The sequence below is a fragment of the Aspergillus pseudonomiae genome (assembly GCF_009193645.1).
Source record: "Aspergillus pseudonomiae strain CBS 119388 unplaced genomic scaffold BDV37scaffold_40, whole genome shotgun sequence".
NCBI lineage: Eukaryota > Fungi > Ascomycota > Eurotiomycetes > Eurotiales > Aspergillaceae > Aspergillus > Aspergillus pseudonomiae.
Window position 1 is genome coordinate 177,834 of NW_022476032.1, and position 25,918 is coordinate 203,751.

General features: G+C 49.5%; 10 protein-coding genes across 10 annotated transcripts; 3 read left to right on the forward strand and 7 right to left on the reverse strand.

Moving 5' to 3' along the window:
* Window positions 1-286: 286 nt before the first annotated feature.
* Window positions 287-3,118, reverse strand: BDV37DRAFT_250540 (1,4-alpha-glucan branching enzyme GLC3). The gene is made up of 8 exons (XM_032082188.1): window positions 2,951-3,118; window positions 2,770-2,894; window positions 2,573-2,672; window positions 2,408-2,520; window positions 1,652-2,343; window positions 1,267-1,602; window positions 575-1,205; window positions 287-507 (listed from the first exon to the last, which is right to left on the reverse strand). Exons 1-8 carry the CDS (start codon window positions 2,994-2,996, stop codon window positions 481-483), a joined length of 2,070 nt encoding a protein of 689 aa, XP_031940715.1. The 5' UTR covers window positions 2,997-3,118; the 3' UTR covers window positions 287-480.
* Window positions 3,119-6,009: 2,891 nt separating this feature from the next.
* On the reverse strand, window positions 6,010-7,430 carry BDV37DRAFT_294647 (uncharacterized protein; the record flags this gene model as incomplete). The annotated part of the gene is made up of 1 exon (XM_032089678.1): window positions 6,010-7,430. The coding sequence occupies one exon, from the start codon at window positions 7,428-7,430 to the stop codon at window positions 6,543-6,545; it is 888 nt and encodes a 295-aa protein (XP_031940716.1). The 3' UTR covers window positions 6,010-6,542.
* Window positions 7,431-9,680: 2,250 nt separating this feature from the next.
* BDV37DRAFT_294649 (alpha-1,2-mannosidase family protein) lies at window positions 9,681-12,424 on the reverse strand (the record flags this gene model as incomplete). The annotated part of the gene is made up of 5 exons (XM_032089679.1): window positions 9,681-10,335; window positions 10,414-11,180; window positions 11,246-11,696; window positions 11,731-12,276; window positions 12,339-12,424. 5 exons carry the CDS (start codon window positions 12,422-12,424, stop codon window positions 9,879-9,881), a joined length of 2,307 nt encoding a protein of 768 aa, XP_031940717.1. The 3' UTR covers window positions 9,681-9,878.
* Window positions 12,425-12,776: 352 nt separating this feature from the next.
* Window positions 12,777-13,404, reverse strand: BDV37DRAFT_144671 (uncharacterized protein). The gene has a single exon (XM_032078867.1). It carries the CDS (start codon window positions 13,222-13,224, stop codon window positions 12,886-12,888), a length of 339 nt encoding a protein of 112 aa, XP_031940718.1. The 5' UTR covers window positions 13,225-13,404; the 3' UTR covers window positions 12,777-12,885.
* Window positions 13,405-13,707: 303 nt separating this feature from the next.
* Window positions 13,708-15,243, reverse strand: erg13A (putative hydroxymethylglutaryl-CoA synthase; the record flags this gene model as incomplete). The annotated part of the gene is made up of 4 exons (XM_032084827.1): window positions 13,708-13,851; window positions 13,907-14,964; window positions 15,023-15,125; window positions 15,184-15,243. 4 exons carry the CDS (start codon window positions 15,241-15,243, stop codon window positions 13,708-13,710), a joined length of 1,365 nt encoding a protein of 454 aa, XP_031940719.1.
* A 2,362-nt stretch (window positions 15,244-17,605) lies between these two features.
* BDV37DRAFT_272167 (sugar porter family MFS transporter) lies at window positions 17,606-19,262 on the forward strand (the record flags this gene model as incomplete). The annotated part of the gene is made up of 3 exons (XM_032084828.1): window positions 17,606-17,675; window positions 17,735-18,870; window positions 18,942-19,262. The coding sequence occupies 3 exons, from the start codon at window positions 17,606-17,608 to the stop codon at window positions 19,260-19,262; spliced, it is 1,527 nt and encodes a 508-aa protein (XP_031940720.1).
* Window positions 19,263-19,347: 85 nt separating this feature from the next.
* On the reverse strand, window positions 19,348-19,843 carry BDV37DRAFT_144868 (uncharacterized protein). The gene has a single exon (XM_032078871.1). The coding sequence runs from the start codon at window positions 19,733-19,735 to the stop codon at window positions 19,484-19,486; it is 252 nt and encodes an 83-aa protein (XP_031940721.1). The 5' UTR covers window positions 19,736-19,843; the 3' UTR covers window positions 19,348-19,483.
* A 223-nt stretch (window positions 19,844-20,066) lies between these two features.
* Window positions 20,067-21,984, forward strand: BDV37DRAFT_283822 (putative amidase; the record flags this gene model as incomplete). Its single annotated transcript, XM_032087371.1, has 5 exons — window positions 20,067-20,231; window positions 20,288-20,409; window positions 20,471-20,538; window positions 20,625-20,890; window positions 20,950-21,984. The coding sequence occupies 5 exons, from the start codon at window positions 20,067-20,069 to the stop codon at window positions 21,982-21,984; spliced, it is 1,656 nt and encodes a 551-aa protein (XP_031940722.1).
* A 147-nt stretch (window positions 21,985-22,131) lies between these two features.
* BDV37DRAFT_144683 (HesA/MoeB/ThiF family protein) lies at window positions 22,132-24,228 on the forward strand. Its single transcript, XM_032078868.1, has 3 exons — window positions 22,132-22,528; window positions 22,601-22,814; window positions 22,875-24,228. Exons 1-3 carry the CDS (start codon window positions 22,279-22,281, stop codon window positions 23,896-23,898), a joined length of 1,488 nt encoding a protein of 495 aa, XP_031940723.1. The 5' UTR covers window positions 22,132-22,278; the 3' UTR covers window positions 23,899-24,228.
* BDV37DRAFT_144705 (RlpA-like double-psi beta-barrel domain-containing protein) lies at window positions 23,958-25,296 on the reverse strand. Its single transcript, XM_032078870.1, has 3 exons — window positions 24,562-25,296; window positions 24,242-24,486; window positions 23,958-24,144 (listed from the first exon to the last, which is right to left on the reverse strand). The coding sequence occupies exons 1-3, from the start codon at window positions 25,032-25,034 to the stop codon at window positions 24,017-24,019; spliced, it is 846 nt and encodes a 281-aa protein (XP_031940724.1). The 5' UTR covers window positions 25,035-25,296; the 3' UTR covers window positions 23,958-24,016.
* Window positions 25,297-25,918: the final 622 nt, after the last annotated feature.

Sequence of the window (25,918 nt, forward strand, 5' to 3'; positions counted from 1 at the left end):
CTTTTAGATTTTTAATGCTGAATGATGGCTTACGGCTATGTAGTTCGAGATGTTGGAGGGCGTAGTCTAGAGACTTTAGGTTGATAGTTGTGTATGTTGTTGTTGGTTGAATTTTGTGAATTAAAATTGGATTGTTGGACTTGCTACACATCGATGCTTGTTGCTTGGTGACTACCTAACAAGTAACTAGACTTAAGAGTTGATATTAAATGGGAAGGGGAGGGTGAAGCTTGCGGGATTGGAAGGTCTAGTATGTGTTCGGTGGTGATGATCCCAGGGTTTCATGGTTTGGTTGTCTCTAAATATTTTTCTAATTGGGCGAAGATTGATGCCTTGAAGAGGACTATATAATGACCAAAGTCTAAAAACTAGAAAAGTAAATTGTAGTCGAGGATTATGAAGCTGACAAATAAAATAAACAACAGTCGGTGGGAGTATAGCTTAGTGCTCAGGGTGTGTTTGTAGAATGATACGAGGTATCTACAGCGTTTCCTCTAAAGCCAAGACCTATTGCGAGCTATTAGCAGGGCTATTTCCTTGTGAATTTTGGTGTCATGTATAGGTTGGATCTTACTAGTGCGGTCCTCGTGGGGAGGTAGACTTGGAGGAAGTTGCTCCGGCCATTCCACGATAAATCGGTGGTAAAGAACCGTGTCTCCTTAAGATTGCGCTTTAGACCACCGAATGCTGCATCATCAGTGTCGAGAACTATGCGGTACGTGCCTGCTTGCTCAACGCCAACACGGTAGTCGGTGAAGCTGTTGGTTGGGTGGAAGTTGAAAATCCAAAGAAGACCTGCCCGCTCAAAGACGAGGACCTTGTCGGTTTCGTTCTTCAGGCTGACATATGCCTGGGGCGAATGGAGCCATCCGTATTTTTCTTCTGTCAATTGCATCGCACGGTCGAAATCATTGAGGAATCTATACCGAAGAAGGTGGTCCTCGGTCAGATTTAGTTGGCGTCGTGCGTACCAGAAGGAGTTATTGTTTCCTTCTCGGGGGAAGTCGAGCCATTCCGGGTGTCCGAACTCATTACCTTCGAAGTTAAGGTAGCCCTCACCCCCGAGACCATGTGTGACTAGTCGGATCATCTTGTGCAAGGCCATGCCTCGTTCGATGATGGGGGTGAACTCTGTCAGCACGGACATGTGTGTGTACATTTCTTTATCGCATAGCCACATCATGAGGGTTTTATCTCCAACAAGCCTTACCATGGAGTTAGTTAAATGATACTCGGATAGTATATATGGTGAATTTGTGGACTTACGCTTGATCATGGCTTTCTGCGTAGGCAATCGTTTTCTCGCCATGGCGTCTGTTTGTCAACGTGAAAGACAGGTTTCCTATATCCCACTCGTCGTCCGCCTTCTCTTTTAAGAGCTTGATATACATGTCTGGGACGGCCATGGCGAGGCGGTAGTCAAAGCCGACTCCGCCTAGCGAGTGTGGCAGACAGAGTGCCGGCATCCCAGAGACATCTTCCGCCACTGTGATACAGTTGGGATAGAGGTTATGGAGCATTTCGTTAGCAAGAGTCAGATACGTCACACCTTCTTCATCGACAGAAGAGCCAAAATACTCATGATACCCTCCAGAAAAGCCTCTGTGTTCCAATTAGACGAATAGAAACACTGAAAAGATCGGCTACTTACGTTCCAATTCCGTGATGGGTGTAAAGCATACTTGTGACTCCATCGAAGCGGAAACCATCAAATCCATACTCCTCCATCCAAAAGCGCAAGTTGCTCAGAAGGAAGCGCAGAACCTCATGATTACCATAGTTAAACAAGCGGCTGTCCCATAGCTCATGTCGACCCTTATCACCGCCGTGGAAGTATAGGTGATCTGTGCCGTCGAACATGTTCAATCCATCGAGCACGTTCTTCGACGCATGGCTGTGGACGACATCGAGGAGCACCACTAGGCCCATGCTGTGGGCTTTGTCGACGAGCTCCTTTAGGTCTTCAGGTGTACCATAGCGGCTGCTCGCTGCGAAGAAGTTATTGATTTGGTATCCGAAGCTGGCGTAGTAAGCGTGCTCCATGATGGCCATTAGTTGAATTGCATTGTACCCCAGATATTTAATCCGAGGGAGCATGTTAGAAGTGAATTCTTTGTAGGTTGCAACTTTAGTTTCTGGTGATGAAATACCCACATGTGCCTCATAAATTCGGAGACTCTCGGGCTTCTTAGGGCGGGGATGCTGGAACTTATATTGTTCTCCAGCTGGAGGATTCCAGAAGACGGACTCATATGTAGGTGATACACTGAGATCTTGCACCACACGCTTGATCCACGCTGGGATCCGATAGATTCGCTCTCCACTGGGGGTTACCATTGATATCTACACAACCGTAAGTGTTAGGAAGCGTATCGATAACTATGCACCTGAACAATGGGATCGATACCTTGATCTTACTATCATGGGGAATAGCTGGAGCACCGTTAACTGCTGGCACTGTAACCTCCCAGACGCCAAAGTCATTCTTTGTCATTGGGTGGGCAGTTACATCCCAATTGTCTGCTAGTTTCAGTACTGTTTCGTATAACTTTCTCCATGCAATCAAACATACTGAATTCTCCAACAAGTTGTGCTTGCACAGCATTTGGAGCCCATTCTCTGTACACGATGTCACCGTTGGATTGAACGTTGAGGCCAAACCTCTCGTAGCCCTAAAGAGTGAACGAAGTCATAGTTAGCAGGGGCAAACTTCACAGTCAATTGGCACGCTCCCAGAACAAGGGCATCATAAGGGTATTTAATTCTCACCTTGCTGAACGTTTCAAGACCACCTTCTGTCTCATTGATGGTCTTCACCCAGCCTTCGACGAAACTGAACCTTTGCTTCAAAGCATCCCGAAAAGGCTCCAGCCAAGGGTCCAGCTGTATGACACCTGAATATATTCAGCATAAAGTGGAATTGTACAAGGTGTCGTTTGAAGTGACCAACCTGTGCCGTCCGGCGGGGAGCTATCCGCAGCTTGGGAGGTACCCATTCCGGCAGCTGGCAGGAACTGATAAGGCTCAATCAGGTACAGAACCTTGTTACTGAGATCCGACGAAGCAAATTGAGATAGTTTGAACCTAACACTACCACCAGTAATTGCAAGAAGAAAATTTAGGCAATGGTTGGGGAGAATGCAGAAGAGGAGAAGGAAACCTGATTTCCTGATGCGGGGGGTTGTTGAGAGGCCAAAGCTCCCGTGGTCTCCCCATGTGACATCACCCTACCCTTGACTTTTGTTTGCGTATCTTTCATTCTCTGTACCTTTCACAATACTAGACGTTTCCCTTGGATTGTTTTGTCGATTACAAGCGAAATATTAATCTACTATGATATACACGAGGATTATCGCACCCTCGAATCTATCCCCGAGATTGAAGGGAGGCATCGTGTTAAGTCTACTCATGACAAGATAAGACGTTGATAACTGACTTTATCTTGACAAACACAATGTATAATTAAAACAAATCGAGAATCAAATGGTAGGACATGCATGCGTCACGTTTAGTGATGGCCATGGCGCCGATGATTGTGACGGCCAGCACGAGGAGGGCCTGTTGGTGCTGGCTTGCCATTTCCGAACGGACAACCACCAACCTCACCGGCAGACTGTTCAGGAGGTTGCTGCGAAGATTGCTGGAAAGGTCGCTCAGTGGCCACAACAGGAGCTGGTGTGCTACTGGACGTCTTCTGCTCGGCCGTGGTGGAGGTCGCCTCAGCAACCGTAGTCGGTTTAGAGGACGCCACAACCGCCCGGACCTTCGCTGTTGAGCCTTTGTTGGCCATCAAAGCACTGTACGGAGTCGCTCCAGGGTAGAAGGAGGTGGGGATGGTCGGGATTGGAATGGAGGCTGTGATACCGAAGTCCGTCTTGAGATCGGCAGCCATTGTTGCCGCCGAATAGCCCGATGGGGCGCTGGAGACCGTAGTCGTGGTCGCCTCATAAGCAACGTGGCTAGAGCCTGATTTGAGACAAAACCCAGTGCCATAAGCGTTGCGGCAAGAGTACCATTGTCGCTGCCTGGAACTGTCCTCAGTCCACATGGCAAAGTCCTCAATGGTGATATCGTAGCAAGGGGCACCGTCTGGGCAAACAATCTTGATAGGTCCTCTTGCAGCACCATTCTCCTCAGTTCCCTTCCAGTTTCTGAGAGTGATGTTGCTCAGTTCCACACCATTTCCTCCCTGAGAGCTCATGCTGGCCCAGTAGCTGTCAATATCGAACGAGTAGGCGTTTCCGTGGCCTGAGAAATGCAAGGTGCAGGGTTAGCATTTTGTCAAGGAACTCCGCTAACTGGCTTATATGGATGCTTGTGCTTACCGATGAAGTTCTCAAATAGCAGATTAGTCGCAGAGCCACTACCACCGTTGCTTTTGATGAACATCATGTTGTTGGAGTTCCAGGTGTAAATGTTCCGGTAGGTGATATCACTGATATCGGTATCCTTTCCGAGAGAACCCATACCACATCCGCCGCTCCAGTTGCAGTAGATATTCTCAACCAAGATGTTCTTAGAAGGGCTCTGCAGATGGGTGTTAGACAGTCATTGAGATGAAAGGTGCGCTGGGATGGAAACATACCTTGACTGTGACACACTCATCCTTGTTCGTTACCTCGATCTATTACATGTAAGCTACCGAGGAACGCCAGACTCAAAATATCGGCAATTCACTACTCACGTCATGAATCCAGACGTTCGTTGACCAAACGTCAACACCATCCAAGCCACCGTGGTTACCACCACGAATTGCCATGTTATATACTTCGCCGTTGGTGCAAGTATCCAGGGAAAAGTGGAAGGCAGGGGCATCGACAAGGATGAAGTCATGAACCGAGAAATCCGTAACATCATAGAGTCGCAAAAGACGAGGCCCACTCCATTTGTTATCCTTGTGGTACTCATAGCCCAAGCCCTGCATGGCACCCGACGATGTGCTACTGAAGAGCTCAAAATCACTGGAATGTTCAATAAAGATCATGTTTCCACCGTCCGTGCCGGTGCGGTAGATGGTTCCATCAATCTGCAGTGCCCATGCCTTACCACCACTCAGTTTGGCCCAAGTTGATAGTGCATAATCTCCCGATGGCACATAAACCAAACCGCCAGATTTGCAGTCGGCGAACGCCGATGCCAGAGGGGGCCCGAGATCGGTGGTCTTATCGGCTTTAGCTCCGTAATCGAGGACATTGCAAGTCTTCGTGGCGGCTTTCGTCGAAGCCGATGTTAATGGTCCCACAGATCCAGAAAGGCTGGCCACCGCAAGGGTAGGTACCAGACTCACGAGAGAAAACAACGACAATGTGTTGATCCGCATTTTGCTGAGCGGAACTGGAGAAGAAAAGGTGAGCGTGAGTATAGAGGCAAGAAGGATTGTAACGCACGAGCGAGAAGAGCTCTTAAGTAGAGCTAGACCCTGGATCTCAACCTGAAACAACTTCCCTAAGACATGGATGGAGCCAGCATCTAGTAGCCCTAGTTTCAAACAGCCGCTGGTTACTATCTATGCACTCCCACGTCTGAGCGATAATCTGTCAAATCGGACTAGACTTCTAGAACTAGACATCGGTTTGAGTCAAGTAGATTAGTCGGCGCCCCAGGAGCAACGATGCATACCAATCTCTAACAAAAGAGCCATGGCATTCTTCGGAGGATTAAACCAAGCACGAACATCCGTCTCGTGTTTCGCAGCATATATCGGCTGTCGTCCCGGATCTGCAATTTCGCTCAACAAGATGTCCACAGAGCTCGATAAGTCTGTTCGGTCCTTAACGCACAAAACTTCACCCTCCATCAAGCTTTTGATGCTCCTATCCATTGGGGTGGAATACCCTCCAAAGAAGTGGATCCAAACGAGAGCTGAAACGCTCTAAAAAGTGCCGCTTCCGGAGAATAGCCGACAAGAAAGAAAGAGCCCTTTACTCCAAAATTGAGAATTAGGAGGTAAGCAACTCCAATTGAAGTTAAAGGGGTGAGGTTAAATGAAGGCTTGGAGTAAAATTAATTACCCTCTGACCAGATCCAGTCAAGGATCGCCAATACCTGTGACGAACAGGAGCAGTTGGCCTTCTATGCTTAGTCTAAGCTTGATTCACATTAAGTGTTGGAGGCTCCATGCACTCATTTATGGCTACCCATGTCCGGGTTCAGCCCTGTGCGATGTTTTCCGGGCCACCTGCTGCTGCTTCTCCTCGGGCTGAAGTATGGGTATGTTCCGCTCCAGCTAAGGCCATGTCTAAAACAGGATCGTTCAAAAAGGGGCAGAAAAAAATGTATGCATTTGAATTAAATTTGTATTCTCGAAAAGCCCCCAATATGTGCAACGAAATAGATGTCTATCTGGACTCAATCATACGGCAAATTGATAACATTTGATGTCCTCACGCTAGTCATTGTCGGCATGCCGAATGTACAGGATTCCCAAGAGGCTTGGCCTGGTATGGGACCGTGGACACATTCGGTCTGACTGGACAAATCAATGAAGTCAGTATGGATTCTCCATTCCATTCAACGAATGCAAAGCTAATTGAACTCACTATTTACAGACTGGTGCCAAGAGTAGCGACAACACTGCCAACAGAAGTGCCTAGAGCAGGCAGAGCGAGATTGGTGAGAAGGCCTGCAACATTGGGAGAGAGCTGGATGAGAAGGAAAGAGCCATCCTGGGCGACGACAGTGAGAAGGTTCTTAACGGGCTCGCCGAGGTCCTTAAGAAGATCACCGACGCTACCGGCGGTCTTGATGATCTGACCTACGGAGGTACCGACTCCAGGGAGGCCGAGACCGGCGAGGAGAGAGGCGACAGATGGACTGAGCTGGATGAGGAGACGCTTGGAATCGGTACCGGTGACTTCAAGGACATCTTGCACCTTGGGGGCAACGTCCTGAACGAGCTGGCCATCGGCGGAGCGCTTCAGGTTCTCTCCAAGGGTAGCAACAATGCTGCCAACGGGAATACCGACGCCAGGAAGACCGGCCTTAGAGAGAAGGCCAGCGATGTCAGAAGACAGCTTGATCAAAAGAGCGCTACCGTCCTTGCTGACGACGGTCAGAAGGCCGTCAACAACTGGGCCAAGGTCCTTGACCAGGTCGCCGACCGAGGCAGCCGTCTTGACAACCTCACCGACAGAGACGCCAACACCGGGAAGGCCGAGGCCGGAGAGGAGGCCGGCAACACTGGGGCTAAGCTCAATGAGGAGCTTCTTCGCATTAGGGCCAGTGACAGTGAGAACCTGGTTCACACCATGGCCAACATCCTGAACAATGTGACCACTGGCACCGGAAGAGGGGGCTGGGGATGCTGCAGGAATAGCATATGTGTTGGATGTAGCCTCCTTGAGGATACTGACATCAGAGAGACTGCCAGCAGGGGCAGCCATGGCCGAAGAGGCCAAAGCAGCGATGACAGTGATAAGAGAAGCCTTCATTTTGATGAGATTTCTGAAAGAAAATTAAAATGAACGACAGGATATATTGATACCGGGTATAACCGTTAATGAATGACGGAAGTTGGAGAGCGAGAGAACGAATGAGTGTTGCGCTGCTGGTCGAGAAAGAAAAGTCAATCGAGCTGGAGCTCTCTAAGCCTTATATACTGCAGCTGCTCGATATTATCTGTTTGTTACCGTCCTTTTCAGAGAGCAGCGGGACAGATTGATTAGCTGGCGGGTCAACCATTTGACTAGGGACTTGCATTATTGCTCAGGAGAGTAAAGCTTCATCGCAAGCTTGATGGAGACAAAGGACCACCACACTGTGGGTATTGCATATGAAAACAGGATACGGGTTCTCCAATGCAACCTCGTGCCATAAGCCTGTGCGGCTTGTACACCAGTACTATCGCTATGCTACGTATACTGACACCGAATCTAGGCGCCAGAGTGATCTACGTGCAGTTCCCACCATGAAGCTCGAACAACCCATACAATTCCAAGAGGACCATATTTTGGGAAGAGGCTCAACGTTACAATCGCCAATTCTCTCCATAGACGCTAGATAGGATAATACTGCAATAAGAGCGCAATCATTGCTTGTTCGGGGAGGGCCGGATCCGCTGATCTACACGGGATAGACTTTAAGACATCATGGCTTCCACGTCTTCCGCGCATCCTCCCTAGTTACTTGTTAACTACTACAGTGATCTGCATCTTAATTTTACCAGATAACTGGCACCAGGTACCGGGCACCCTTTCGATCACATGCGCTGCTAGAAGCCGAATAGTACTCCGTACGCTGATTTGATATTCATTTGGCCTTATTTGATTGAAGGAGTAGACTATCGATGAGAGAAACTGAAGAACACGAGCTACTTCGCCGCGATAAACTATATCTGGGCACTAATCGCGAAGAATTCGGAATCGACTTTCCCCTACCCAGTATATGCACAGCATACATGGTCTAGAAGGTAGAAGACAGACTTCGCGACCATTCGGGTAGCCGGCCTGCCCAGACCTATGGATCCTAACCCTTATGATCTTCAATGGAGCGAAGGCGGTTCAGTTGATTTTTCGTTCAGCCTTACTCTACGAGTATGGGAGTACCGGATAAGCTATTGAAGCTTACATCCACAGTTCTCTGTGTATGCATTGGTTCTTGGATTGTGAGTAATCTAGTGATTCATGAGCTATTATACTTTGCACCGGCCGACTATGAGTTTGGCTGATGAACGATACTTGGACTTGGCGGTGATGCTGGTAGTTCAAGCCATCGCATAACACCATCACATAACGCTATCGCATAATACCTGCGCTCTACCCCTGGTTCCTCGCAGTGGACATGACATCTAGGGCCCGATAGGAAACACTCCACTTCTCTTGGACGGCAATTACTGCGTACGCCCATAAACCGAATAATCAGAAAATGAAGCTCATGATTCCGCGGGCTCCGCTCCGAGGTCTGCCGGACTCGAGCTCTACTCTACCACAGTATAGCAAGGACTGAGAATGATCTTGCATATGGAGATCCTGGTGACAATGTTTTTCTTTTTCTTTTTCTTTTTCTTTCATGACCCCTGTTTCATGCAAAAGAATTTAATCCTGAGCATACAAATTCTCCGACACTTTAGCGGAGGAATAAGAAAAAGAGTACATGGAAAACATCAGGGTAGCTAACTTACGACGACATCCCCAGAGGAAGGACCTGATCATCTCGCCATAATTTATTCAGTCCCGCAACGGATTTCCACAGAGGAATTCCCCGAAATCCAGCACGCAAAAATATGCATAGTCGTTGGGACCGTTTCAGTTGATGATCGACAAGCTAATCAGTCCGTTGCCGATCATCTCCATCAGCGTTCGCGAATGAACAACGACAGCCAAGACTGGATGGGGTTTATCGTTACTATTGTCTCTACTATTGGTAACTATTATGGATATGGCAAATGGAGAGCTAGCTTCGCTAGTCACTCCTCGCTGGCGTTCGGCGGAGTTCCTCCGTATGCGGTATCTGTCCGACGTTCCGAAGGGAAAAAGGAGAGCCCTAACTACCGGCGCTGTGGTAGTAGATCCGCCGCTATTTCGGGGCCGCTTTCTTTTCCCCTGCCGCCCAATGGGTTTCTCAAAACGCGCATGATAGTAGCCGCGGATATCGAATTAAGAATTTCACCGTGTCAGCTGATACCACCATAGAAACTATCACGTTCAGTAACTCTTGAGGTACTCGGAGTATATGGAGTCTTTTCGGGCGCCCAGGGCCTGTGAAATGGTCTACCCCGGCTAACCCGTCATCTCCTAGTCTAATGAGCTCTCCAATGGATTATCTTTCCAACCAATAAATACTATGATGGCTGAATATAGCCATAGCTCTGCTGGGTATGTATGAATGTGAATATGTACAAAGAATATGCCATAGGCAAAAACTGTGCATGTTGATCAACTTCAGGAAGCAGGGCTGGGCGGCAACTCGCCCGTGAACCAGTCGCTCGCAGTCTCGCCCAGTTCGAACTCTAGGGTTCCTCCCTGGGCGAATATATCGTCCCATGTGAGCCAGTTCTTCTTCCAATCCTTTCCGTTCAACCGAAGTTTCTGCACATAGATTTGACTATCGCCGTTCCCGTCGCCGCCGGTCGCGGCAATGCTCAGTTTCTTCCCGTCCCCAAGCTCAATAGTCAACGACTCGAACCACGGAGAATGAACCAAAAAGGTCGTTTGCCCCGTGATGGGATACAGACCAATCATATTCCATAAAAGCCAGGTCTGCATGGCCCCGGCATCGCTGTTACCAGGGAGACCTTTAACTCCAGTGCCATAATAGGTTTTTGCGATGTTGCGTGATCGGGAAACCGATAGATCCTGTCGGTTGATATAGTGGTACAGATACGGGATATTGAACATCCTAATAGGGCAGTCAGCGACACTATTTACGCTGAAATGGGGCCACCACCGATAGCCATAAAAGGACAAGAAGACTTACGGTTCGTTGGTGGGATCGAAGATGATGCCACTAGAGCCACTGGCCCCTTCGGTGAACATGGTGTCCAAGCGCTCCAGGACAGTCTGGGCCCCGCCCATCATCTCGATCATCTGCTCCATGTCGTGAACACTTGCCCAAGAATACGCCCAGGAGCTGGCCTCGTAATATGGATCTCCCCAGTAGCCACTGTCCTTCAGTGGATCTGTTTCGATGAAGCCAGTGGTGTCGCGTGGAACCACAAAGCCGGAAAATCCCAACGAAGTCTGGTTGGAATTCCAATGATTTCTCCAGTTTCTTGATCGGTTCAGGTATTTGTCTGCGTCTTCATGCTGCTCAAGACCTGATGCTACTTGATAGAGGCCGAAGTCGTTACAAGAGTACTCAACTGCTCGAGTGACGGCACGGCTGTACTTGGGTGTGATAAACCCGAGACTCAGCCAGTCTGGCAGTGCGCCTCGTCCCTCTTTGGTCGACGAATCTGGCGCCATAGAGTCGACTGGATCGTTTGGCGGAGCCACTTCGGCATCTTTTACCATTGCCCGGTACCCGTCTTCCCAGTTCACTGCTCCACGGACCCCTTTCACATAAGCATCGGCAAGGATATTGTCGGCATTGGAACCACCTTGTGTTCTTCCATTGTAGTTCGACGAGCGAGCATCCGGGAGGTAGCCTTCAAACCGCCAGATGTCGATTAAAGAACGAATTTGTTCTTCATATGCCGCGGGCTGCAGGACTTGCATGAGAGCAGTAGAACAACGAAAAAGGTCCTATAACTTTATTAGCCACGAGGGAATTCATCTCTTGTGGGTGAGGCTCCCGGAATCACACGTACCCAGTAAGTGAAGATGTCTTGATAGTATGGCTCAGAAGATACCCAGCCAGGGTTCTCCCCGGTCTGGTTGGTTGGGATTAAATGCATGAAGTAGAGGGAAGTGTACAACAAGGTGAGACTTTTTTCGTTTGTGTTCGTGGTAGTCACTTTAGACAAAACCTTGGAGCTCCATTCAGCCTGGGCGTCACGAACAACAGATGCGAATTTTGTTCCTTCCGGGATTTCGTCATGGACATTTTGGCATGCTTTCTCCGTGGAGAGCCACGAGATGCCGACGCGCGATGTGACTACAGTCTGTTGGAAGGTGAACAAACCTCCGACACGTGTTGTACTGGAGGATGAAGATGCAAATCCGTTGGCCTGCTCGACACTTCCTCCCGCATCGTTTCCGGTGTACGTTCTGTTACGAACCGGAGCAGCATCAAAATAACCACCTACCAAGAACGTCAGTCTTTGTTCATCATTGAGGTCTAAATACGACAAACCCACAGAAATAGATCGACCAATCGGGTGAACGATTCCAGCCGTTATCATACACACCCTGGCCTTCATAATGTCCGTCGGGGAAGATGGTGATGTTTCCACCTCTGTACCCTTGTCCAAGTCCTTGGCCTCGAAATGAGGGAAGGACGTGTGAAACATCGACCAGAACATTCCCCGTCGATCCTGTAGGAAATGTATACTGATACATCCCTGCATGAGCCGATGCGCTCAACTCGACGATAGTCCCCTCAGATGTCTGCGCCTTGTAGTAGCCCACAGACGCTTCATCAGTCCCTGCCCGGGCGACAGTCTTATTCGATAGGGGATTACTGATGTTTCCGATCAAGGGCAGCTGGGAAACTGTCCCGTACTTGGGCGCTCCCCCGGTACCTTGTTCATGCATCATGCTGAAACCGGAGAACACACCATTGGGAAGGTAGCCCGAATAGGCATCTGTTCCTGAGATGTACAGATCAGGACCCAACTTGACCATGCCAAAAGGTCGAGCGGCACCAGGGAAGTTATTGCCCCCATTTTCTGTGCCCAAGCTTCATGAGATTAGAAGCCGTTCGGTATAAGATCTGCGCGAGATTCGAGACTCGATACTTACAAGAGATTTACGTGGGATGTTAAATCAGCAGACAGGACCAGTTGCTGTAACAGTGTCAGCACCAGCAAGGCGCCTAACAACGCCATGGTCACGACTGTTCCTAGAAGGATGCCCGTTAGAGTCGCCAGTCTTTCTATCTTCTTCGATGGTATCTCGGGAGCTGTCCTACAAGGAGCGGAACACAATCAATCACCCACAGCTTGCAGCGAATGCACCTCTGACTGCAATCAAATCCAATTTATTCTTTTAAAAATCACGCCTCTGCGGGGTGTTACACAGTCATTTCCTAAGGTACAAGAAAGCGATGAGGGGAAGGTGCGAGGCCACTGATGGCAAAGGACAGTCGCACATGCCCTGATCACCGGCAGTCTCATGGCTGTGGGCGTTGTCCAATACATGGGTGTGAAAGTCCTGTGGGTTCCGGGAGATGCAAGGATGGAAGTGTATTGAACGTAGATGGAGCATGCCCGATCGTTTAGCGTCAAAAGGGGGGAGACTAAAAATTAAGATAGTTGGAGATACAAAGAAGCTATTGCCCCGCCAGGATCTACTGATAGAGAACAGCAGTCTTGACCATTACAAGCAACCCATGGATACAGAAAAGGAGAGCGCATTCTTGCCCCTGAATCAGCCCTACCGGAATGTCCCCTTTGCTTGTTGGCAAACAAAAAAAAAATAAAAAATAAAAAAAGAAACAAAACCACCGAAACCACAAACAAGAGAATGAAACAACCGGGCAAGCATAGACAATGTCAGCACGGAGTACTGCTCGCGACATCGTTCCCTGGGCTAGATGTGCCATCCTCGGATCTGCATATGGGAAGCAGTTCTCGCGAGAGTTCATCATTCTCCAGTCACAAGCCAAGATGGCGCACATGCCATTCATTTTACTGACAACTTGTTGAATCACACTGGCCTATTCCCCATGAAGCTAAGACTCTACAGTATGTGCCGTTGTCGATCACCTCACGTCCAGTATGGTCCAACATCTGGGATCATGCCTTCTGGACTGGTGATCATGGCCACCACCGCCAATGATCCGCCCACATGCTCGACTCAGGGGTTCCGTCCAGGACAAATGTGATTGGTTGGTTCCTGAAAAAGGTGTCAGGTGATTGGTTCATGGTATTACATAATCACTGGTCACATCTCTGCAGTCTGGAGCCTGAGGAATTCTCCCCTTGCGTTAGGCAAGTAAGGTCTGTAAAGTCTTAGATCCATGGCAATTTGTTACCTCATACGGAGTACGATGTATCATCTTGGGGGTTCTAATATTAACTGGAAGCTTGGAACCCTGCTACCATTTGTCCCTGTATAAAAGAAAAGCCGTGGCATGCATGACATATTTCACTAATCGCGATTATCCGAATTACACATAGGGTTTCATCTCATACGTCCGTCGAAATTGGTCATCGACGTGGACCAGGTAGTACGTGCCGGGCGCGAGGCTGTCGACACTTCCTTTAGGGGTGTAATCCTTCTGTTGGTAGGCCTTCTCGCGGAGTTGACACATCTAGAACGGTCAGACCATTATCAATTTAGGGAAATGCGTCTATTGAACGACGTACCTGGTCATAGAACTCAGGGGATACCTCTGTGCGGGCATTTAACCGACCATGCAAACTGATTTTCTGCGCCATTTCGGTAATGTCACCCTTGACCTGCAAGCTGAACATGGTACTGGCAAGACCGCCGCCATAGCTGAACATGCCAATACGCTTGTTCTGCAGTTTCTCACTCGGGACGTTGCTCAACAGACTTACTAGCGCCGAATATATGCTAGCTGTATACATGTTGCCGCAGTGGGCCGGCGCTGTAAGGGACGATTGGACACGGTCCGAGAACTTGTCCTGGGCCATTTTGATACAGAGCTTCTCAATGCTCTTATCTGTCAAAGATGCCGTATATTCGACATCTCGAATTCCAGACGGGACATAATCGAAACGATCTGGTTCCAGTCGGAAGTCGTTGAATAACAAGCGACCGTATGCCTTGGCTACTAACTTGCAGTTGGGGGCATGGAATACCATGTAGTCAAAGGTATCTAGAAAGCTACTCTTGCTACTGGTCGCCCTCCCGTTCAACTCGCCATTTGTTTTGGCCAGCTTCTTGCTGCGATAGCGTTGATAGCAATTATCCAGCGCCTGAAGATAACAGGTATTCGAGAAGTGCCCATCTACCAGAGGGTATTCGGATTTGAGATCGGCTTTATAGAAGTCATACACATGCTTCATGTACGACGCGCGGAGTGGCTCCAAAACTAGGGGTGCGTTTGGGCCTATGAGCATGGCTACACAGCCAACGCCACCTGTCGGGCGCGCTGCCGGCGTATCGTACAAAGCAATATCGCCTGCGACAACAATGGCGTTACGCCCATCCCAGGCAGACGATTCCACCCAGTTCACGGCGTTGAACAGTGCGTTTGTTCCCCCATAGCAGGCGTTGCATGTATCGACGCCTTCGATATCGGCGTTGTCACCGAACAATTGCATCAGGACAGACTTGCAGGACTTGGACTTATCCAAGAGGGTTTCTGTTCCGACTTCAAGGCGACCGATCGTCTCTGGGTCGATTGAGTATTTTCGGAGCAGGGAAGAAACAGTGGTGAGGGCTAGAGAGTAGATATCTGTCCATCAAGGTCAGCCAACTGTTGAAGGAGCTTGGTGGCTCTTGTTTCAGTCTACCTTCCCGGTCATCACAGAAGCTCATCTTCTGCTGGCCGAGCCCGATGGTGAATTTTCCGGCACTGGCCCCTAGAAAGGTCTCGAGCTCCGGTTGCGGCACATACTAGATTTCGCTCTGGTTAAATGTTTTTCTAGGTGATTCAAAGAGGCTCAGGACATACACGACTGGGAAAGTAGATCTCGATGGCCTTGATGCCAATGTTCTGGGGTGTCGATGGCATTTTGTCGACCTGATATATGGAATAACACAACGTGCTCACAGGGTGAATATCTGAAGATCGAAGAAAGGAAAGCAAATTGATGGAATAGGAGGAACTTCATTCGACAACGTCTCATGTCCAATATATGCCCTGCTGGCAACTATCCTTTCACCTGTACGGTATGAAGTCTACTATGTAGATCAGGTACTATGCTACCTAATCACGCGCTAACGCCATGGCGAATCCACCACGGGCTGTATGGGATAGACGCTACAGTGTATATTCGAGCACCTTGATTCTAGCTTCCCTCATTGGACGGATAGGTGCTGACTCTGCCTCATTTCTATAGAACCCTGCAGACTACCTATACTAAATTGAAACATACTGTTGCCTACTACATGATGTACACGTGTATGTTAGCGGTGGCTTGGACGATTGTCAGGTCATCAATTGGCTTATTGATCTGACGTGCGAGTAAATGTAGGTTGCCATTGGGTTTAATCTCACATGCCTTGATTTCCATGAGGACTTTCAAATGTAATAATAGCCATCTGTCGGTCCACCGGAACTTGCTCTATCAGAGCAATAGCAGCACTATACTTGATCCGTCTCCTGTTTATGCTGTATTTGTCTTTTTGCAGTTGATGAATAATCATAGTTTGTTAACTATAACTAACACCATCAATATATAACCTCGCACGTGCACATAAATGGTCACGCTTCCATGCCCTATGTTATGCACAGCATAATTTATAAGCAAACTTATTAAATGAACCACGAATGCACAACTATCGATAATTAGCTGACTTTAACCCAGTTAACGAGAAAATGGTCTTCTAATGCCGTTAATTATAATCTCCTAGAAAGAGCTGGACAAGCTAAACAATAGCCAATAATCTACTTCCGGTATCCATCTAGCCGAAGGTTCTGAAGAATACCAAATCTAGTTATCACCATTGGTATATGCTCTCAGATGCAGAAATATTGCCTTACGAGATATTGCATCTTGGAAGCTTATCAGGAGTGGTGCAATGCAGGCACCATTGAGATTGATCCCTTTTCACGTTGCGTGTAGTGGGAATACATGTCTTTTTTTTTTTTTTTTTTTTTTGGCTACATTCTTTCCTTTGTTGCTTGAAAAGATAAAGATAATGTACTAGAATATGGCCACAATATCGTGATCAAAACTTCTGAGATAGCTTGTTTATCCCGAGAATCGCAGCAATGGTTTTCTTTTACCGATCCTCTCACCATGGATGCCTGTTTAGGCGGGCCATGGGCGTGCTGCTCGTATGATCTTGGCAAGCACTGGCAAATTGGATATATCTATTTCGGGATAGGTATATACATAGGTCTCTGGTGAAGATATTGAGGAAATGGTGCGGATATTATGTGGAAGATAGTAAAAGTGATTACGTACCCTCATAAGTCCCACGACTACGACAGTCAGGCAGTGATGCTTAGTGAGAGGAAGGCTTAGGGTGTACCTCTCCCAGCTATATTATACTGAAGGAAGGACTAGTAGCTCATCTTTGGTTGTCGGTGAGAGATATCTATGAGCTGCCTCCGTCTAACTGGGTAATCTTCGGCCGGTCGTGACTTCACCGGTGAGGATGACGACTATTTTGGAGTCGAAGAATTTATCCATATATGATGGTTTGATATGCCGGCTGGGGTTTTCTAGAAGAAATCATCATTGGTTGCTAAATGACCTCTGTTAGGGCTAATGCAAAGATTGGGTGTGGATAGGTCATGCCACAGTAAGGATGATTGGAGAAGATCTTCTGGCTAGACGGATGAGCACCACCTTCCCTGTCGGGCGTGAGATTAAATGGCATCATAGACGAACGGCTGGCCATGACATGACTTGTCTGGCATGGCAAGAGTAATTCTTTGGAAAGACACCGTCTGATATCTGGTGGATTGAATGGAGTCTAGTGGCATCTTGGCGACCGCATCCAGTGGACGGAAAAATGACACCCCGCGAAGAGGACAGAATTTCTCCGTCCGTATCCACAACGCGGAGTCCAAAGAAGCATTGCCGAGTCACGTCCATTGCCCCGGAGTAGCTTGCTATGGGGCACCGTGCGCGGGGAGAGGAAAAAAAAGAAGGGGTTGCCACTGGGGTTTTGCGGGCGGCGCCGCCAGTGCCTATCACGGTGCTTAGCATCGTCGACAACAGCCTATCACAACCCAGATATGTCTTCCTGGATGGAGTAGAGCTATGGAGCCCTTCGTTGACCCATAGATAAACACGAGTCTGGGGAGGATTGGGGAATATAATGCGGGTTTCCCCAGAGGTCTCCCGGGCTTTTCTTTTCTCGAGACGGCCCTTCGTGGTTGAACTGTTTGTCACCTATCGGTCCTGACCAATTCCGCCAAAATGGGCTTCTTCAAGAATTACCGTGTTTATATCCTTACGGCAGTGGCCTACTCTGGGTCCCTGCTTTTCGGTACGTTTCCCTGTTGATGCAGACTGACCTGTGGTACATGGACTAATGATGTTCTGTAGGATTCGACACTGGAGTGATGGGCAGTGTCCTTGCTCTGGAAAGCTTCAAGAATGATTTCGGTCTCGCGGGATCCGATGGATTTGCAGACGCGGCAAATGCCCAGGTTTCCTCCAATGTGGTGTCTCTGCTCACTGCTGGCTGTTTCTTCGGCGCCATCGGTGCCTCCTTCCTCAATGACTACCTCGGACGTCGTTACTCCCTCATGATCCTATCTGTCGTGTTCCTGATTGGAGCTGCTATTCAAGTTGGCGCAAGCCATGAAATTGGTATGATCTATGGTGGCAGAGTCGTGGCCGGATTGGGTATCGGCGGCATGTCCAGTATCACACCGGTGTTTGTGGGCGAGAGTGCCCCCCCGGCGGTACGAGGTCGTATTGCGGGAATGTTCCAGGAGTTTCTGGTCATCGGAAGCACCTTTGCCTACTGGCTGGACTATGGTGTGGCCCTGCACATTGCACCCAGCACTAAGCAATGGCGGATTCCAGTTGCGGTCCAGCTCATCCCGGGCGGGCTCATGCTGATCGGACTCTTCTTTCTCAAGGAGTCCCCCCGCTGGCTGACCAGCAAAGGCCGCCATGAAGAGGCGCTGCAGTCTCTGGCGTACATTAGAAATGAGCCCGCCAGTAGCGAGGTGGTGCAGACCGAGATAGCTGAGATCCGCGCCTCCATCGAGGAGGAGCAGGCCGCGACCGAGGGATTGACTTACAAAGAGTTCCTTCAGAAGAGCAACCGAAACCGCTTCCTGTTTGCCGTCGTACTCATGCTCTGCCAGCAGTTTTCGGGGACGAACTCCATTGGATATTATGCACCCCAGATCTTCCAAACCATCGGTCTTAGCGCGACCAACTCGTCGCTTTTCGCCACGGGTGTTTATGGAACCGTCAAGGTCGTCGCGACGGCGATATTCCTGTTCGTCGGTATAGATCGCTGGGGACGGAAGAAGAGTCTGATTGGAGGCTCAATCTGGATGGCTTCCATGATGTTTATCATTGGTGCCGTCTTGGCCACTCACCCGCCTGACACATCTGCGTCAGGGGTTTCTCAGGCTTCCATTGCCATGGTCGTCATGATCTATCTTTATGTCATTGGGTACAGCGCCTCATGGGGGCCAACTCCATGGGTCTATTTGAGTGAGGTAAGACTAGTCCCTCTATACGAGAAACCAACATACTATCCGAGACATCCTCTGACTGACTCCCGCGCTAGATATTCCCAACCCGCCTGCGTGCATACGGTGTTGGCCTGGGAGCAAGCAGCCAATGGCTGTTCAGCTTCGTTGTTACCGAATTCACGCCCCACGCGGTGCACAACCTGGGCTGGCGGACGTTCCTCATGTTCGGAATCTTCTGCGCGGCCAATGGCGTGTTCATCGTCTTCTTCGCCAAGGAAACCAAGGGCCGCTCTCTCGAAGAGATGGACATTCTCTTTGGAGCAGTCGATGAAAATGAGCGCCGTGCTGCCGTGGAACATACCCTGAACAAGGGTGTGGTCTCTCATATCGAGCGGACCGAGGAGGACAAAGTCTAGACTGTTTAGACCATGACGCGACGATCGAATTACTGTATAAAACGGGAGAAATTGGTTATAGAGCTTAGTCAGGACTAGAGCTATCCCAACATATTCATTTCATTCCATTGTTTCCATTCGTGTGACGATCAACATGCGTTATTAAATTAGGGTTGCACCAGCAAGGTAGAGACAAAAGGCCAACCGTTTACTAGTACTTCCCATCCCAACAGCCGCTAACGTTAATCTCCTTCATTGTGAGCTCCACAAGCCGTACCCCAGTCAAGTAACCGATCCGCGGGCCTCAACGATTCACAACCGGGGACCTTTATACGAGACAATTGAGACATTTTCTTTGATACAGAACTGTGGCTCTTGGCACTGATGTAATCGAAAAAACATCGCAATCTTCCTTGTGCAACCCTAACAGCCCCAAAGTAAACATTGCTGACAGAATCGTTCCAGAAAAGGGGCGCCATGTATCGCCCGAACATAGGACCTCCAGTAGTATAGGCAAGGGGGAGCGAAGTCAGGCTTCCTCCAACATCAACGCCTCCCCACGTAGCCCAACTCCACAGTATCGAGAGCAGGTGACACACGATCGCAGCTTTGTATTGTTCACTGCATCCGGGAAGGAAGGAGATGAATCGCCTCGAATTTGTCAGTGCAGTGAAAAAAACAAGGGTCCCGTTTATCTTTTAGACACCGTGAATGCCCACTTCCCAATACCTATATAAGGACAAAAAAGTTCGTATCGACCTAGTTATCCGAAATCTCATATTTCTCGCCAGCTTCAAGCTTTCTCGGTCAGAAGTACGTGCAACCATGCTGTTTTATAGTGCTTTCGGCGGGCTTTTTCTGTGTCTCCTGGATGTCTGTGTGACGGTGTCCGCGTTCTCATGTGCGTATCCGCCCCTCATCCACGCGACGAGGGACGACCTTGCTAGTGATCTGCGGGACAATTGCTATTTTAGCGTTGATTTGGTTAAGGTTTGTTCTTGGGCCATGGTGGTGTGGTGGTTGGGTTGATGGCTGATTGGGTATAGACGTATGTTGCGCGGATCAATGAGGTCAATTCTACGCTTCGTCCGATCCTGGAGGTGAACCCGGATGCATTGCATGATGCCGAGGTGTTGGATGGGGAGAGACAGAATGGCTCTAGTCGGGGGTAAGTATAGTACCGATATGAGTTAGACTTCTTGACTGTCATGTGCTGATGACTGGCTTAGAGAGTTGCATGGTATGCCGATTCTGGTCAAGGATAATATTGGAACGGCGGGTAGGATGCAGACGACAGGTATGTACATGCATATCTTCTCTGGTTTATACTGGTAGTGCCAATTACTGTTGAGTACACTCGGCTGATGTGTGTTTGTGTTTAAGCCGGCTCTTACTCGCTCTATGGTTCCCGCGTGCGTGAGGATGCCACTGTTGTGAGGAGACTCAAGGATTCTGGGGCTATCATCCTCGGAAAGACGAGTATGTCGGAGTGGATGAATTTCCGTTCGTCGAATACATCCAGCGGCTGGAGTCCTAGGGGTGGGCAAACCCTGGGTGCTTATCATCCGATGCAGGACCCTGAAGGAAGCTCAAGTGGTAGCGCCGTGGCTGTTGATCTCGGACTGGCTTTAGCAGCGCTTGGAACGGAAGTAAGTGGCAGCGTACTGTGCCGCATGTAGGCCCATCATATGCTAACACAGGAGTCTAGACAATGGGAAGCATACTATTTCCCAGCGAGGTCAACAACATTGTCGGAATCAAACCAACAGTCGGCCTTACTTCGCGCTACGGCGTCATCCCTGTTAGCGAGCGCCAAGACACCATTGGTCCAATGGCTCGAACAGTCAGAGATGCAGCGTGGGTTCTGGAGGCCATCGCAGGTAGAGATGAGAGAGATAACTACACACTTGCTTCACCTGACCCACCTGTCCCCTCCTATGCTGATGCCTGCCAGTTGGACGGAATACAAGGGAAGAGGATTGGTATCCCACGGAATGTCCTAGCCTCCTTAGCTATGGAATCACAGGGACCGGCAATTCTCTCCGCATTCGAAGCCGCCATAGCTACACTCGCTAAGGCGGGTGCTACTATTGTGCAAAATGCGAATTTCACAGCTTGGGAGGAGTTTGCCAAGAGCAAGAGTGTAGTACAGGTTCTTGATGCCGATTTCATCTCCAATATCCAGAGTTATCTCTCTAAGCTGGAGACCAATCCGAATAGCATACACACCCTACAGGACCTCAGCAAATACACACAGAGTGACCCGCGAGAGGATTACCCAAGACGTGACACGGCCCGGTGGGATACGGCACTTGCCGTCGGAATTAACAACACCTCTCCAGAATTCTGGCCAATGTACCAAAATAATCTCCGCATAGGAGGCGAAGGAGGCGTGCTGGGGGCTCTTACGCGCCACAAGCTCGATGCTCTCATTCTTCCTACATCGCTCGCTGCCTACATCCCATCAGTCGTCGGTACACCGGTCATCACAGTCCCGCTTGGAGCATACCCGAATGGGACGGAAACCGTATACAACAAGTTCGGCAATCTGGTTCAGGTTGCCGAGAATATTCCTTTCGGGATAAGCTTTATGGGGGCACACTGGAGTGAGAGGACGCTGATAGGTATGGCTTATGCATTTGAGCAACGAACCCTATTCAGACAGAAGCTCAAGCGCTATATTGAGCCACATACCGAGATTGTGGGGCAACTAGAGGGCGGGGACGATGGAGTGCGTACATAAAGCTACTTTCACATTAGCTTATGGGTCTATCAAGTAAATGACAGTTGATTTAAGCTCTTAAGCTCATTTTAGTTCGAATGCTTTCGTTCGATGCTCCAAGTAAACTCGGAAAAACCACCGAAATCTCAAGATGGTACTACTACCTGAATAGGTTTAGTCTCAGATGGCCGAGATCCGATAAGAGCAGCTGAGAATCTTCGCGCGGGGTTCATCTTCCGCCCTTTTTATTCTGCGATTGAAGGCGGAACTGCCTATGCACTTCTTATAACCCGTTGACCCCTCTATCGCTTAGAAATGGGAGACATCGAAGATACTTGCGCCTCCTTGCGCGCTCAGATCGCCGCCACTGAAGCACAGCTAGCTGGGCTGAAACGCGAACTCGAGAGTGCAGAGCAAGCGGCTATTAAAGCCAGGGCGCAGGACGTCCCAAACCCTTCCGCTACGACCAGCGCCCAAAGTAGTGACAAGAGAAAGTGGCCGCTCTTGGACGAGGAATATCGACGTTATGGAAGACAGATGATTGTGCCGCAGGTGGGGTTACAGGGTGAGTGGATTTCTCGTCAAAACCAAAGTCCCTTGAGGTGCAATTGCTAAAGACTATTGTTCAATGCTGCAGGTCAACTGAAACTTCGATCTGCAAAGGTCTTGATTGTCGGGGCGGGCGGCTTGGGATGTCCGGCTGCGCAGTATCTCGCCGGGGCCGGGGTGGGCACACTGGGGCTTGTGGATGGGGATACGGTGGAATCTTCGAACCTTCATCGGCAGGTGCTCCATCGGACCAAGAATGTCGGAAAGTTTAAGGTGGATAGTGCGATTGAGTCTTTGCGCGAGTGAGTTTTGTCTGTGGACCCGCGTTTCAATGTGGATGCTAACAAGCGACTTGCTCTTAGCTTGAACCCTCACCCGACTTATATAGCGCACCGAGCGCATCTAGCGCCCCAAGATGCGGCGGACATTTTCAAGAACTACGACCTCATCCTCGACTGTACGGATAACCCCGCGACGCGTTATCTGATCTCGGATACGGCGGTTCTGCTTGGGAAGCCGTTGGTTTCGGCTTCTGCTCTGCGGACAGAGGGCCAGCTTATGGTGCTGAATAACCCTCCCCGACCGGTAGGAGATAAGACTGGGGGCCCATGCTATCGATGTGTTTTCCCTCGGCCGCCTCCGGCAAATAGTATCCTGAGCTGTGCGGACGGTGGCATTCTTGGTCCGGTTGTCGGCACAATGGGAGTACTGCAGGCGTTAGAGGCGATCAAGGTGATTACAGCTGCAGACGAGGATGTTAAGCCGCCATCACTACATATCTTTTCGGCCTATTCGTCCCCGTTGTTCCGAACGATTAAACTGCGTTCGCGCCGACCAAATTGCGCGGTGTGCTCTGCGGAGGCTAGCGTGACGTTGGAAACTGTCAAAACAGGGTCGACCGACTATGTTTTCTTCTGTGGAAGTGTCGGCCCAGAGAAGCTGTTGCTCCCGGAAGAGCGCATCTCGCCGCGGGAATATCGGACGAAGCATCCGCTGGCAGACTCCACTGACGCCATCGGAGCAGTCAGCAAGGGACCCACGATCATTGATGTTCGGGAGAAGGTTCAATTCGACATCTGCAGCTTGGAAAATAGTATCAATATCCCCATTTCGTCCATCTTGTCGTCAACGACGAAAGCCGCCCAGAATAACGACGTAGCCAATGGATCGAATCCACTGCCCCCGTGGCTGCCAGCAGATATCGCCTCGTCGGACTCCATCGATCCGATCTATGTTGTGTGTCGACTCGGAAACGACTCCCAGATCGCAGTCAAACGACTGAAGGAGCTGGGCCTGGACCGTGGAGGCGAAAGAGTTGTGGCGGATATCCGGGGTGGATTGCGCGCCTGGCGCGAACAGGTTGACCCCGAGTGGCCAGAATATTAACGACATAACCGTATCTATATGTACATAGCCAGCCAAAACCATACAAAACCGCAAATCGCAAACCTCATGAAACATAACATGCCAATAATCCAGTCATATCATAAACCTCATGAAAAACTCATCTCACAGAAACAGGCGCCTCCTCCAACCAAGCCCAGTCCACACTCACGCGCCCCAGATCCAAATCCGCCAACTTCTTAAAAACCGCCCGACTCACATCCAGATCCTTGACGGCACATCCGGTACCTAACAGCTTATAATTAGTCCCACAGCCACCATTAACCCCAGCGAGGAAAATAGCACCAAAGCAAAGAGGGAAAAAAGAAAAGAAAAGAATACATACACCGATCCACAACCGTAGCATCAACACTCGCCTCCCCCCTCTTCAACCTCACCTTCATCCCACACAGCGGATTCGCATTCGGATTCGACCCCGTTGACGCAGCATCAAAGAGAACATGCGACACCGCGCAGATCAAGTCCGAATTGGAACTGGTTATTCCGCATGAGCCCAGCGCCGGATCGTAGTATGTCAGGTCGCCCGTGTAGGGCCCTCCGTTGGTTGTGGGCAGGGGCAGGTTTTGTTTGCTTTTGAGGTTGAGGCCAGAATCTTAGTATGGCTGGAATTTTGGAGTGAGTGTAGTAGGTCAGAGGGAGTCTTACGAATGCCGGGTTAGACCGACTGCGAGACCGATTATCAGGGCGAGGAGGAGTATGGCGATGGCGATTGCGAGGAGGACAAGGCGTTTTTTCTTTCTGGGGAGTTGGGTCCATTGGGCTGGAGGCCATTTTGGGGTTTGAGGGTGGGGTTTGAGTTGGTCAATTGTTGGTGTTGCTGGCGCTGCTGGTGCTGGTTGTGGTGGTTGTGGTGGTGGAGGCACGGGTTTGCGTTTGGGGACGCCTGTTGGTAGGTGGTCCGGGGTAGACATTCTTAAGGGCTCGATGTTGTATACATCCGGGGTTGGAGGTGGATAGGTGGAATTATAGACAGGCAATGGGTTGTGGGGGAGGGATCGATTGCTTTGTTTCGTTTCATCTTCGGTTGTTTGTTCAGGGGTAAAGGCGACTCTTGGCGGGTTCTTTGGTTTAATTAATGCATGAGTGTTATCGAATTGGGCGCTTGTGTAGCTTTGCATGGGCGTAGTGTTCTGGATGTGTTGTTGGCATGTTTGTGTGCCTGAGAGGATTCATGTGAACTTGGGCATAGGAATGAGTAGCTATATGATTTGTTTCTAGAACCGAGGAAGCTTTATTACCAAATGTCTTGGTTGTGATGATATTCGAGATCTAAACCATAGGGAGCTTATCCTGGTATGGCGTTTAACCAGATTGAGTTTAGAAGGAATATGACGGCGATAGCGACAAGTTACATGGAACGAACATAATTCGATTGATAACTAAGTTAACTAGTTAGTTAGTTAGTTAGTTAACTCCGGTCGGGCTCTGACTAATGTGTTTTAATGCCTGGTTGTTGGTATGATAAATCTATGGAAATTTTACAATCATCAGTCCGATGATGTTTTCTCATAGTACGCCGAGAACCATCTTAATTCTGCCGGGTTATGCTTGACGCCGAACTCCAGATTTTGATATCAGGTGCTTTCCACATGTTCTCGTCAATTCTCCTCTGTATAGTATCTGGTAGTCATAAACATGCACAATGACGCAGATATCGCTCTTCCCCAGACTTCCCGATGTCGCTTTATGTGGGGACAGCATCCTTCCTCACCGTTCACAGAAGAAGAATGTTCTTGGCGCCGATCGTCGTCCGCGGCCTCCTCTCGGCTCAAAGCCTTACTCCATCCCCACGTGGAGTCAACATGAATTTTTTGACTTTCATCCTTGCTCGTTGAAGACCCCTGCTATCCCCGCTCATTCTTTCCAACTGGAACCGGCGACATACCTCTCGCACTGCGCGTTGGACTTGGGATAGTTGCATGGGAAAATCGCTTCACCACAGCCACCCGGTCACGTGCTCCAAAACGGAAGTTGATCCATGAGGGGTTTCTGATCGGCATTC

What these genes read in the sequence shown, in the direction of transcription:
- BDV37DRAFT_250540 (XM_032082188.1), bottom strand. Translation starts at nt 2,996, where the DNA reads ATGGGTACCTCCCAAGCTGCGGATAGCTCCCCGCCGGACGGCACAG. An exon ending in CTCCCCGCCGGACGGCACAG is followed by an intron (nt 2,895 to 2,950) that starts GTTGGTCACTTC and finishes GAATATATTCAG; the next exon opens with GTGTCATACAGCTGGACCCT. An exon ending in GTCTTGAAACGTTCAGCAAG is followed by an intron (nt 2,673 to 2,769) that starts GTGAGAATTAAA and finishes TTCACTCTTTAG; the next exon opens with GGCTACGAGAGGTTTGGCCT.
- BDV37DRAFT_144671 (XM_032078867.1), bottom strand. Translation starts at nt 13,224, where the DNA reads ATGAATGGCATGTGCGCCATCTTGGCTTGTGACTGGAGAATGATGAAC.
- BDV37DRAFT_144868 (XM_032078871.1), bottom strand. Translation starts at nt 19,735, where the DNA reads ATGTTCGGGCGATACATGGCGCCCCTTTTCTGGAACGATTCTGTCAGC.
- BDV37DRAFT_144683 (XM_032078868.1), top strand. Translation starts at nt 22,279, where the DNA reads ATGGGAGACATCGAAGATACTTGCGCCTCCTTGCGCGCTCAGATCGCC. An exon ending in GCCGCAGGTGGGGTTACAGG is followed by an intron (nt 22,529 to 22,600) that starts GTGAGTGGATTT and finishes TCAATGCTGCAG; the next exon opens with GTCAACTGAAACTTCGATCT. An exon ending in GCGATTGAGTCTTTGCGCGA is followed by an intron (nt 22,815 to 22,874) that starts GTGAGTTTTGTC and finishes ACTTGCTCTTAG; the next exon opens with CTTGAACCCTCACCCGACTT.
- BDV37DRAFT_144705 (XM_032078870.1), bottom strand. Translation starts at nt 25,034, where the DNA reads ATGCAAAGCTACACAAGCGCCCAATTCGATAACACTCATGCATTAATT. An exon ending in GTCGGTCTAACCCGGCATTC is followed by an intron (nt 24,487 to 24,561) that starts GTAAGACTCCCT and finishes CAACCTCAAAAG; the next exon opens with CAAACAAAACCTGCCCCTGC. An exon ending in TGCTACGGTTGTGGATCGGT is followed by an intron (nt 24,145 to 24,241) that starts GTATGTATTCTT and finishes ATAAGCTGTTAG; the next exon opens with GTACCGGATGTGCCGTCAAG.